Source organism: Phodopus roborovskii, unplaced genomic scaffold, assembly GCF_943737965.1.
Source record: "Phodopus roborovskii unplaced genomic scaffold, PHOROB, whole genome shotgun sequence".
Classification (NCBI taxonomy): domain Eukaryota; kingdom Metazoa; phylum Chordata; class Mammalia; order Rodentia; family Cricetidae; genus Phodopus; species Phodopus roborovskii.
Genome location: NW_026126646.1, coordinates 2599178 through 2612049, shown reverse-complemented (window position 1 = coordinate 2612049; position 12872 = coordinate 2599178). Strand labels below are relative to the sequence as shown.

Here is a 12872-nt window from a genome sequence, read left to right as displayed (position 1 = left end):
CCTGTCTTCAGAGAATGCAATTGTCCCTGCCCAGGTGTGCACTCAATAGCTGTATAATGAGTGCTGCTCGATGAAGAGCTTAGCGGTAGAGTGCTCTGGTGTGGAGAAAGACTTGGAAAAATCGGTGATTTGTCTAATACATAATGTGGATTAACTGCCCTCAGGCAACTTAACCTTCTTTGACCTAGAACTCCTTTCGTTCATCCAAAAAATACTAAGTGTACTTTTCCTCCAGATTTTTATTAATCGTGTTGTGTGTATGTCTGGATACATGAATGTGCACGTATATACAAGTGCTTTTGTCGATGAGGGCTTTGGATTCCCTGATAGAGCGTTCCTGGGATCCTTCCAGAGGAAGAGCAATAGGCGCTGCCTTCTATACGCTGCGCCGTCTCCTGTCCCCGCCCCCACACACACAGTGTCTTCTTGGTGTACCCAGGCAGCAGAGGGCTGGAGCTCTATCTACCCTGTTCATTTCCCAAGAGCAGAGAAGGTCATAAAAATCAGAGCCCCCGCTGTTTCCTCGAAAAGGGAGCATCGTTTACATGTTTGTCTTCCTCCTGTTGCCAAATGGATCTACCTTGTATCATTAAACTTCTATTTCTGAAAATTCGATTGGATTCTACCTGGGTTCATTCGCCTTTAGCTGGCGGGAGGGAGGACAAAGCAAGTTTAGGGAAGATTAAAACAAAGGGACACCAAGAAGACCCTCCACTCCAAAGCACTGCGTCCCTGGGCACTACCGCGGGCGAACCGGGTTCCAATCACCTGTAGGCCACGCCCCCGGGCCCGCCCTCTCCTGACCGACAGCTCCCGGGCCCCGCCCCCGGGAGGCCCAGCCCGACACTTGCGCCGCTGGGCCCTAGTGTCCTCCTGGCCACTCCGCCCCCGACCCGGGCGCCCCGCGGCCGGGATTGGCCAAGAGCCGACCTCGCCCGACCCGCGCGTTATGTAAGGTTCTCCCGGGGCCTTTGCACCCGCCCACGCGCCCGCGGTTATGTAACCCCCGCGGTGCCGAGCTGGGCTCCGCCCCAGGCCAATGGGAGCTCGCGTAGCCGGCCGCAGTGGCCAATCGCGCGGCGGAGGGGCGGGGCCGGGGCCCCGGCGCGCAGGGGGCGGGGCCGGCGGCCGCTCCGCACGCGGCCGGCCTCGAGACTCGGCGGCCCGCGGGTGGGCGAGGCCTGTGCGGGGCTGCGGGCGAGGGCTCTGCGGGGCGGCGGCTGCCAGCCCGCACGGCCCGACGCTGCTGCCCCTGTCTTCCGCCCGCTCGCCCCGGAACGTTGCGCTCCGAGGCGTTTCTTGATGCTCGCCGACTCCCCGGCGTGGACGGTGGAAAAGTTGGTTCGGGCTGAACCAGCTCCGGGAGAGCCTCGGTGGGGTCCGACCAGCCCGCTTCCGCCGTCGAGCTGCCGGCGCGGCTCGTCCCCCGAGCAGATTCCGTGAAAATGCTGAGGAGGAAAGTGCCCCTCAGATGAGCGTGCTCGGCGACCCGGTTTTCCCGAAGGCGATGGCAGGGACCAAAACAAGCCGGGTTTGGTTGCTACCTGCAAACTGAGGAAAGCGGGCCGAGGGCCGCCAGGCGGGATGGACTCCCGTGGAGACCAGGCAGGGCCGGGCGGCGACCGTCCCCACAGCAGGGGGCAGGGGCCCCAGGGGGCGTCTGACCCGGAGGGTCCGCCGCTGGGCTCTTCGGCGGGCGGCAGCCGCAGGTGACTGACGCTAGGAACCCTGCCTACCGCCTTCGTGTTTACTGCCCTTCCCTGGAGCTGGGAAACGACGCTGAAAACTTTTTGACCCCGGGGGCGGGGTAGGGCGGGCGGCGACCAGAAAGGGAACTTTTAGACAGTTTAGTGAGAACTGATGGGAGGAGGATGTTACTAGAGTAAATTACAGGAGCGGAAAGACAGGGGAAAGCGGTTAAGGAATTTGAAGGCGTGCGGGCTGAAGGGAGACGGAAGTGTAAAATGTCCCCTACCTGGAAGAGAAAGGGCATTAGCCCAGTGATCCGAGTGAGTTATGCACCCGAACACCCCTAAAAATAGGGTATTTCCTGAGTGTCCACCATTACCACTCACTGTGTGTGTGTTTTTTCTACTCAGTGCACATGAAGACAGGAACAGAATGTCTGAAGAACTTATAATGCTTGTCCAGGAAATGAAAAAGTCTTTTCCAGCCGAGAGACACACTAAACCCAGCACCCTAGATGCCCTTAATTATGCCCTGCGCTGCGTACTTAGCGTGCAAGGTAACTGAGTCGTGGAGAATAGGGTGGCCCTGGGCCCGGCACTCAGGTACACTGGGAATTGTCAGGAGGCTTGAGCTGCTTTGTGGCCAAGGCAAGCTAGTGACACTGAAGGAGCTGCCGCCTCTGGGCTCTCCAAAGCCAGGAGGGTGGCATTTGTCTGGTAGTTTAGAAACTGCAGTCTCTTGCAGATCTGTTGCAAGAGTGGAATTTAGCAGTTTAAGTAAAACTTGAAGACTTTTTTCCAAGGAGCATTGCCTTCCCTAAGGTTACAAGAGAAAATACATGTATATTTTCCTGTCATGGACATACTTTAGAAATGCAGTTACAGAATATAAAAAAAAAATTGACTAAATTAAACGATAAATGTTTTTCCTTTCCTTCTTACTGTCCTTCTCAAGTATTCCATAAAGCTGTGAGTTTATTACAAACCTCCTTGCTTTACCTGTGATAAATGGGTAATCTGTGCACGCAAATGTTCCTCCATAAAATGTGTGTGTGTGTCTGATTTCTTTAACTAGCTGTAGAACTTTAAGTGAATCTTGCTCCTTATAATCTAGAACATGCAGGAGTCATAAAATCCATAGTCTTAAATTTTCATAACCATATTTTTTATGGTTTTGAGGAAGACACAGTTAAGGTGTCCTTATCTAAGAAAATGAGCCAGCTTGATAGTGCCAAAACATGACTTCCCGAAGATGCTGTGGTCACTGGATTACCAGTTTATTTCCTTGTGTTTCTTAGCAAACGGTGGACTTTTCCTGAACCTCAGCCCACGTGGAGCACCTGAGATGGGCGTGGCTGTGTACAGTCCTGAGGAGCTGGCCTCACTTGCTTCTGAACTTGCTTCCAAGAACACAGTAAGATTTCATGAGTGCTGCCGTCTCTGCTGGGGTCACGTCCTAAGGACTTGCTCTGGGTGTTAAGACAGTCACTGAGAGCTCTCCTCCATGTGGTAAACGAAGGCGAAACTGCTGAAAAGGTCCTGTGTGGTTTCAGTCGTGGCAGAGAGCATCTGAAGGTAGACCAGCAACTTACGCGCTCTAGCATAGTCTTATGTGTGTGGCTGTCAGGTACTTTCCCTCAGCATCCCATGTTCTCCCAGATTTAAAAAAAAAGAAAAAAGAAAAGAAAGGAAGAAAGAAAAAGCAGCAAATAGAATTGGTAGAGTAATTCTGGTCTGGCATCTTATTCTAGGCTCCAAATTGTTACTTTCTACTTATATCATTCTTAGTTTCAATACCTACTTCCTCAAGTTGTAACAAGTAGATTTTGTAGAACAGGTGAGATGAGATGTCATTTTTACGGTGAACTTTTGGAAGATTGGAAGAGACCTTTAGTGTATGTGTGTGTATATATATTTTTTTAAATCTCTTCTTGTTGACAGAGTAATTAAGCCTCATATTTTATTGAGACTTTTTTTTTTTTTTTTTTCCGGAGCTGAGGACCGAACCCAGAGCCTTGCGCTCTACCACTGAGCTAAATCCCCAACCCCGATGGTAGAGACTCCTTAATTAGATGTTTAGACTTCAACATCACTTTTAACTTAATGTTTTTATAGTATTACAGCAGGGGTTGTGTAGTGTTACATAATAGAGCTCATTCTACTAAGGTGCATACTTCTGTCGTGGGCGTTTAAAAAACAAGTTTTAAAAAACATTCAACCTCTAAAATCTTTACAGTGAGTCTAGACAGGGAAACAGGTCCATGTAGCAAGCTGATTACAAATTATGTTAGTGACTATAAAACAGACCAGAGGTTCAATTCTTATGTAATGAGGTCTGCTGAGGACAACTTGTGAAGGAGGCAGATCTTGAGCTCGGTCTTTAAACACAGACTCTTCATTACTGACAAGGAGATGGCCCCTCCTTAGACAACACAGTTTGCAGAGGAGGAGAAAAGTGTGTGGATGCATATATATTTAGTCTGCATAGAAGCTGGTGTGGGCTTTTGGCATACAGATGATGCTTTCAGGAGGCATGGTGTCTTTTTTTTTTTTTTTTTTTTTTTTTTTTTTTTTAAGGGGCACACTGGAGAAAACTAGGAAACTTTTTCTTTACAGGGGGCACATGTGTATAGGAGCTTGTATTTTTAAGCCTTGGGATCCAGTAGAAATCCAGAAGAAATTGACTTTTCATAGAGTATCGTTTGTGAGTTCCTCAATATTTGTCTTAAATATTTTTCACAGGATGCCTTTGTGGCAGTGTTTTCATTTCTGTCTGGAAGGTTAGTGCACATTTCTGAACAGGCTGCTTTGATCCTGAATTCTAAGAAAGATACCTTGAAGTCCTCACACTTTGTTGACCTGCTTGCCCCTCAAGACGTGAGTGTGTTCTATGCACACACTGTTCGAAGTCAGCTTCCTTTCTGGAACAACTGGACCCAAAGAGGTAATGGTACCAATGTTAGGAACGGGTCATTCCTACAGAAACAGCACAGATATGTATGTGCTATTTTGTAGAACATATCGTTTTACTTGATTTGTGTATTTACTTATTTTACTTTTCAGACAGGGTTTCCCTATAGCCAAGGCTGTCCTGGAACTTGCTTTGTCGGCCAGACTGGCCTCAGACTCAGGGATCCTGTCTCTACATTTGAGTGCTGAGATTAAAGGCATGCGCCACAACAGGCTTTATTCTTCTTTTTAAAAAGAACACAATAAAATTCTATTTTTGTCACTTAGTAACATAACAAACCAAGACATTTTTTTCATTTACTGAAATTTCACAGGTTTTGTATGAAAAATAGCTTTGATTACCAGCCTACTTCACAGTGGTTGATTGCTATATAGGCACTCTTCCCTTTGAGTTAATACAATATACTTTCTTCCTGTGTTGATTCCATGATCTCTTTGTGTAATAGCTTTGACTTTATAGATAAGATTCTGATAGTTCCTACACAGTTTTGCTGGCCCTAAAAGTTCACAGCTCCTGTAACTTTGTTTCCATATGAAGTGCTTATTTATTGAACCAGATATGCAAAAGCACAGTTTTCTTATGGTGTTCAGTCCTGTGTGATTTTCTTCTTAAAGCCACTCTGTATGCCTTATATTCTTTGGGAACTATATCTTTACACACACACACACATATATATATATATATATATATAATGTATATAATATATATTATATATATATATAGTATTCTCCCCGCATGTATCCCTGCACACCAGTAGAGGGCACCAGATTTCATTACAGATGGTTGTGAGCCACCATGTGGTTCCTGGGAATTGAACTCAGGACCTCTGGAAGAACAGCCAGTGCCCTTAATCTCTGACCATCTTTCCAGCCCCCAGGGAACTATATCTTAAAGAGCTCAGTATACACTGTATATATCAGCCATTTCTTTGATTTCAATTCCTTTTCTCTAATAGGATTTTTATTTATGTATGTATCTACTTTTGTGACCCAGATGTCTTAGCTAGGGTTTCTGTTGAAGCAACAGAACACCGTGGCCTTTAAAAAGCAAGTTGGGGAGGAAAGGATTTATTTCACTTCCACATCACAGTCCTTCATTGGAGAAAGTCAGGACAGGAACTCAAGCAGGGCAGGAACCCTGAGGCAGGAGCTGATGCAGAGGCCATGGAGGGCTGCTGCTTACTGATTTGCTGCACATGGCTTGCTCAGCCTGCCTTCTAACAGAACCCGGAACCACTATCCCAGGGATGGAACCACCCACCATGGGCTGACCCCTCTCTCATTGATCTCTAATTGAGAAAATGTCTTACAGTTGGATCTTGTGGAGGCTTTTCCTCAATTAAGGCTCCTTCCTCTTTGATGACACAAAACCAGCCAGTAGACCAGGCTACTCAGAAACTTGCTATACAACCAAAAATGGCCTTAAACTGTGATCTTCTTGCCTCTACCTGAGTGATGGGGATTACAGGCATATACCACCAGGGCAACTTATGTGGTGCTGGGGATGGAACCTGGTGTGCAAGGCTAGGCAAGTATCTCCTGACTGAAGAACCATCACTTTCATCTAATTGTGTATCAAAAGATTTTTTTTTTAATTTTATTGTGTATAGGTGTTTTGCCTGCTTGTATGTCTGTGCACCACATGGATTTCATTGCCCATGGAAGCCATACAAGGGCATTAGGTTACATTAGAGTTACAGACAGTTGTTAACTGTCGTCATGTGGGTGGAGGAAACGGAATCTGGGTCCTCTAGAAGATCAGCAAGTGTCTTAACCACTGAGCCATCCCCCAGTGCTCCTTTTCTCTCGTTTTTAAAAACATTCTTTTTATTTGGAAAACAGGAGAGCATGATGGTTAACCCCAGCATTCTGGAGGCTGAGGCAGGGTATGGCTTTGAAGACCATTGTGGACTACGTAGTGAGGAACCCTAAAAAAGTATAGCACAAGATTTGCCATGTCTAATCATTTCTAAATTCAGGGATTAATTGTACGAAATATGTTTACATTCTAGTGAAACACACTGCTACAACTTTCTGATCTTTCAGCCTCTACTCTTCTGATTTTTTAAGTCAAGTACTCTCTTACCTTTAACTCCATTATCTTTGTTTTCCTATCTTAAAAATACTGGTATTGTTCATCTTCCTTTCTTAAATATACATTTCAACCTTCAGTTGTTTGTCTTTCGCCTTCAATTAGTCACCCATTATAAGAACATTCAACACTTGGGCCAGTGATCTGTTCTAGATTTGGCCAGAACCGTTTTAGATGTTGGGATGCCAGACATGTTGCCAGCTTTTTCCATTTTGTTTTATTTTTGTTTTTTGCTTTTTTTTTTTCCTTCAAACAGTGCTTGTACCATCTCTTCAGCCTTTTAAATCTTGTCACTTTAATGCGTCCTGAAATCATTAATTCTGCCTGGCAGACCTGATGTGCGTCTAGTTTACTCCACATAGTGCACTTCTGCCTGCTGTAAATCTCTCAGGCTCAGGCTGTGCCCACTCTGCTTCAGTCTTCTCCTTTGAGCTTAGAGGACATACGTGGACACGGAATGCAGTGTACCCCACTCCCCCCATCCGTTTGGTCATGTTTTAGAACACACCTCCACTTACGTTGTTTGTGTAGACTCGTTGTTAAGAGCTCATTTGCAAAAGTAAGGACTCTTGTTCAGCTAGTTAAGCACCTTATGTGCACTGGAATCGAGTCTGGCTCATGGCTCTGCAGTGGCTTGTGAACATAGAAGCCCTGTGTAGTGTGTAAATGGTGTGAGCAAAAGGCAGTTTCTGGTTCTTCCTACAATCCTTCCCTTACCACGTTAAGCTGATGACAACCATTGCTGTAAATTCGTCTAGTCCTCTAGAGATGACTTTAGCAGTACATGAGAGTCAAGAGAGGATCATGCATATAACATAGAACACAGCTTGTAGGTTCCCCAAGGATGGAACTGAAGCGAAGGAAAACAATCACATTTATACTTCAGAGAACTGAAGTCTGAAAATAAACTATTACAGTGGACCAGACTGCTAGTCCCAGCGTAACTGTCATGAGGTCATCATGGTGACGATAGAAATCGAGTGTGCTTAGCTGGAGTGTGCGGGAAAGGCCGAGGGGTTGGACAAAGGAAAGCTCAGCGCTCACACGGAAGAGAGGAGAGTGCAGCTTTCAGAAATGCCTGCGTGTTAGCGCGGTGGGGCAGGATTGCCTCACAGGGGAGCTGCCCTGAGAGGGACACAGTGACCGTGTTTCTTTCCTTCTAGCTTCACAGTGTGAATACGCACCAGTGAAAGCCTTTTTCTGCAGAATCTGGTAAGTAAAGGACACGAAGGCTCAAAATGTGGCTCTCTAATTTCCACCCAACCCTTACGGCAGGTCTTTTGTGTTCAGCTAGATTCTGTTACAGATACAACAAAACGAGAGAAACAAACAAAATAAAACAAAAACACTAGATTCTTGCTGTGGGATGAGAAGAAAAATAAAGACTGAAAGATCATTGCTAGCCCCGTGTGGCAGCAGAGCCCCTGGTTTGAAGTGGACAATAAAACAAGTATGTTTTGAGGCCATTTTGCTTGCTTTTTGTTTTTCAGTCACGTTTAAAATTAATTTTTAAAATTTCCCACATCTACCTCTCAGCTTTTAGAATTTTTAATAGCAGGGCTTAAAAAGAAAGTAATCGAGAAGAAAATTGACTATTCTTTAACAGGAGTGACTTCTTGTAGGTAGTTGTCACCCTCTGAACAAACTACTATAACGTTGGTCTCATAGGAAAAATAAATGTTTGTTTGAGACAGGGTTTCTCTGTGTAGCCTTGACCGTCCTGGAACTCACTTGACCAGGCTGGCCTCAAACATAACGGCATTCTACCTGTCACTGTCTCCTGAATCCTGGAATTAAAGGTGTGTACCACCATGCCCAGCAAGGAAAAACATTAGTATTGAAGTTAGTAACTACTCCAGATGTTTATAGAAGGGAAAATGTGTATAATGGAAATAACCAGATGTGCTGTAAAATGGGGGGGGGGGGAATTTGAGCTAATGTGTCTGTAGGCATAGGCAGGAAAGCTAACACAACAAAAGTCCACAGGAGGGAGGGCTGTGTGGTTTACTGAGGCATTTGCAAGTGTGTTTATCAAGAACATGCCTGGATTGCAGTAAATGTGGGGGGGGGTGTCCCTGCAGGTGTCAATTGGGATTTGTCTTGTCAGTCTGGATCAGACTTCATGGAGTCTAATAGTAGATTTGTTCTCAATGTATTTAAGCCCAGTACAATTAGAAAAAAGTTTCCTGCTGTAGTACAATCTGCAGTGCACAAAGAAACATAATTACATTGAAACTCAACTCAGGAATGCCACACCCTCCACAGTGGGTTCTAGAGACAGGCTGTCTGTACTAGCTTAAGGGCCTAAGGGTCTAGCCTGGTGTCAGGTCATTCAGATAGCATGGAGTTTATTTGTGCTATTAGCCACCTCTGGTCCTGGTTGTGGGAACTTGGGGGAGCCTCTGGCTGTAAGGGTCATTTAGATACTAGCCACCTCTGGTCCTGGTTGTAGGAGCTTGATACAGCCTGGCCCACAGGTGACACAGATCACCAGGCTGTTAATCACGTCCAGTTCTCAGCTTTCTGGAGGGAAGAACTGGTATTGTCATTCTTCCCATTGGAAAGACAATCCTGTATACTTAGCATTCCTGGTTCCTCTAGGATCTCCGGGCTGTGCTCCCAACGTAAATGACACACAGGTTTATTATACTAAATACCTTTAGGTCCTATCTGAATCAGACTATTCAAAGCAAAAGTTTTGTTTCCATGCACTTAAGTTCTGTAAGCAGGAAACTAAATATATATGAATGTGCCCATTAGCATCAAATATGTGGACAAGAGAGCTAGTTCTGGACAGTGGAGAAATTGCTGTTTTATTCCGTCATTTTGTCTGTTTTCTGTTGTAACGAGCTCTAAGACTGGCTAGTTTGTAAAAGAGAAGTGTTTGGGCTTGTAGCTCTTAGCGCCAGAGAACATGCTCTGATTGGGCAAGGGCCCCATGATGGGCAAACTGGCATGGACAAAAGGCAGAGGGAGCCAGACACCTAACCACCAGCTGTCACCAAGGTTAACCCACTTGGACAGGGACTGCATCGATCCCTTCATTGTGGTGGTGCTCCTGTCACCTCTGAGCCCACACTGTGCCCCCTACCTTTGCACTGGCAGTTTACTTTTGACAGGTGCTTTGGTGGTGACAAAGCACATCCAAGCTGGCAGTGAAGGAACCCTTCTCTAGGAATCCCAGTTGCAGCCAGTGACCTGAAGAAGGTGAGGGAGTAAGCCAGGCAACTTTAAAGAAGTTGCTGAGGAGGGACAGAAGTGCAAAGGCCTGGGTTGGAATGCACCTGAAGTGGAAGGGTTAACGAGGAACCTGGCTGGACAGGAGGGAAGATGGGGTAGGTGGAGAGGCCAGGGACTACATCACTTTCAGAAGGAAGCATTTTGTTGAGATTACTTTCAAAACCTTTTCCTGAGGACTTTCTAACCTAAGAAAGGCAGAGAAAATAGTGTAATGAACTAATACGTTCTGCTAGCCCAGCTATAAGCCATGGCCAGCCGGTACCATCTATCTGTGCCTTCCCCAGCTCCTCCCCTCTGCTTTCTTATGTCAGGTCTCAGGCATTCCCTCCCTTAGTATTTTAGAATGTATTTCTAAAAGGCAAAGTTGCCATTCACCTTACAATGATGAAGCTACCCCATCTTTGACCAGTAGGAATACTGTTTGGGTAGCTGCCTGCCCTTGCAACAATATCCACGTGATCTTTGACAGCCTCCTTTGCTTTCTGTCATGAGACCATCCCAGACTAAACATAGACTTTCTTACCCCAAACTTAAGAGTCATGATTTCTCCAGGCATCCCCTGTTGCAGGTGGAGGGAAATGGCATTACCATTGGGACCCAGTCTGAATGTGGGGTCAGTCCTTACTGCCAGTGTTTGTCGACAGTACTAGGAGGCTTCATTTATCAAGAAACCATACTTTGATTTGAAAGGACTGTGTGGGCTGCTGTGTGAAGGACCAGGTCAGCACTGAAAGGCTTGGTTTGTACAGTAAGACTAGTGCAGTGGGGAAAGAAAAAAATTGGATGCTTTACCCAGGACTTACTCATGGGTTAGAGCTGGGGCATGATATAAATGGAGTAAGGGATGGCAATAACAATCTTGAGTGGAGATAGTTAAGGCCCAGGAGCATGTAACAAAGTGCTTAGTGTGCCTGACTTAATTGGGTCTACATTGAGACTGTATGAGAACCTAGTTGTATGTGGAGATACAGGCCAGTAGGCAATATGTAGGACAAGTGTATATAAATGACATTTAGAACCTTTGGCATGGACAAGCCAGAAGCTCTTCATAGCAATAGGAGAGACGTGGAGCAATTATGAGCATGAACTTGTGTGTTGGGGGAAGGCCCTCATCCAAATGACCCTGAGACTGCCTTGGGATTAAGGGTCACTAATCTAGATTACATTAGGAGAGAGGCTCACTCTTGGCACTTAGAGTCCACAGCATGGTGGTGTGTCCCAGTGGCAGTAGAGAAGAAAACTTTTGCTCATCTTCAGAGCTACCTCAGTGAGAACTGGGAAGGGGTCTGACTCTACTCCAGAGGCCAGGTTGGCGGCTAGGCTGTAATGCCTTTTCCCCAGCCAGGTACTTTCAGGACAGATGTAAAAGGCCAAGCCTGCAGTAGCCAAGGAAGTAGCTGGAGCTTTGAGACTGGCTCAGTTCTTTAAAAGGGGAAAAGGAGTACTCTAGAGTTGGGTTTGGCCATGTGATCACAATGGGACCCCGTTTTCTATTTGTAGTGCTTGGTGTACCTCACAGTGGAAGGGTAAAAGTCAACGGATTTGGGGGTATGGTTATGAACAGGTCATGGGTGGGATGACTCTCACGGAGATGTAAGCAGTCCTCTTGTAAAACCTCTTATGCAGTGAATAGCAAATATGTGTTATTGCCCAGGGGTGCTAAGATTTTAGGCTGACCTTCCTTTTGGGGAAACAGACATGTCTAAACATTTTAGCTTTGGGTCTTTGTGTCTTGGGGACTCCCTGTGGAGCACCCCCAGCTCTTAGCATTGGGCTGAGTGCAGCAGGACCAGCTCTAATCACCTTTGATCTCTCCAGTGGCGGTGGGGACAGAGCGCAGAAGAAGCTTTGCTATCCATTCCGGATCCTCCCCTATTTGGTTCATGTTCAGAACTCTGCCCAGCCAGAACCAGAGCCTTGCTGTCTAGCACTGGCTGAGAAGATCCACTCTGGTTATGAAGGTAAGTCAGGATGTCCTGTGCTCAGTGAGCAGAAGAAGTCCAAACAGGAGTGTGGGCATGGCTGTTTCTATAGATCTAGGACAGAAGACTGCCTCATGTGCAGTGTGGGCCATAAACTCTGTGAGCACTTCTAGCTGGTGTCTACTGATGTCCCTGTCTACTGACCTTGACTTCCTGGGCTGTTACCACGGCCACAGTGTGGCCTCGTGGTCTATACTTCACACTCCGATAGATATGTAGTACTTAGTCCCTTCTCTGTTGGTGATCTGTTCTGTGGCCTTTTACATCTATCTTGTGTGAAATAAGAGCACTAAAATCTTTACTTGAAGAGGTCACAAGAATGATGGAATTTGCCAGGTAGCACATGTCTTGAGGGACTGAGGTGTGAATGCCCTGGGCTACATAACAAGTTCTAAGCTAGCCTGGGCTACATAGTGAATCCCTGCCTCAACAAACCAAAAGCTGGAGGTATTTCACACTGATGAGTACTTGTTATGCTGTGGAACTACAAGGCTGTGAGTTAGACTCTCAGCACTTGGTAGAGGGGGGAAACAACATATTCTAGAAGTGTTTTGAAACTTCCAGGAATTACAGTATGCATAGTCAGTAAACTAAACTTGTATATAGGCAGCTTCCATTTACTACTTAGAACCACAGTTGGTTATGATGAGACATGATATGTGCTTCCTACAAATTACCACCCTGTAAGTCACAATAAAAACTGACTGTTGGGAAAATTAGTTCAGGGGAACAATGATAAAAAATTAGTTACATTAAAAAAAAAAAAAAAAGGATAAAGGGCCTAAAGCGATACCTCATCAGTTAAGAGCACAGGCTGCTCTTCAGTAGACCCATGCTCAATTCTCAGCACCCATGTGAGGGCTCAACAATTCTCTGAAACTCCAGACTAGAGAATCTCAC

At 45.9% G+C, this 12872-nt stretch overlaps 1 protein-coding gene across 1 annotated transcript in view; it reads left to right on the top strand.

The window, feature by feature from the left end:
- The first annotated feature begins 2016 nt into the window (after positions 1 to 2016).
- Per3 (period circadian regulator 3) overlaps positions 2017 to 12872 on the top strand; it is a 42985-nt gene continuing 32129 nt past the window's right edge. Inside the window, 5 exon segments of the mRNA XM_051173882.1 lie at positions 2017 to 2245; positions 2987 to 3102; positions 4431 to 4632; positions 7914 to 7962; positions 11809 to 11951. Of these exon segments, the coding sequence (XP_051029839.1) occupies positions 2017 to 2245; positions 2987 to 3102; positions 4431 to 4632; positions 7914 to 7962; positions 11809 to 11951 (739 nt within the window).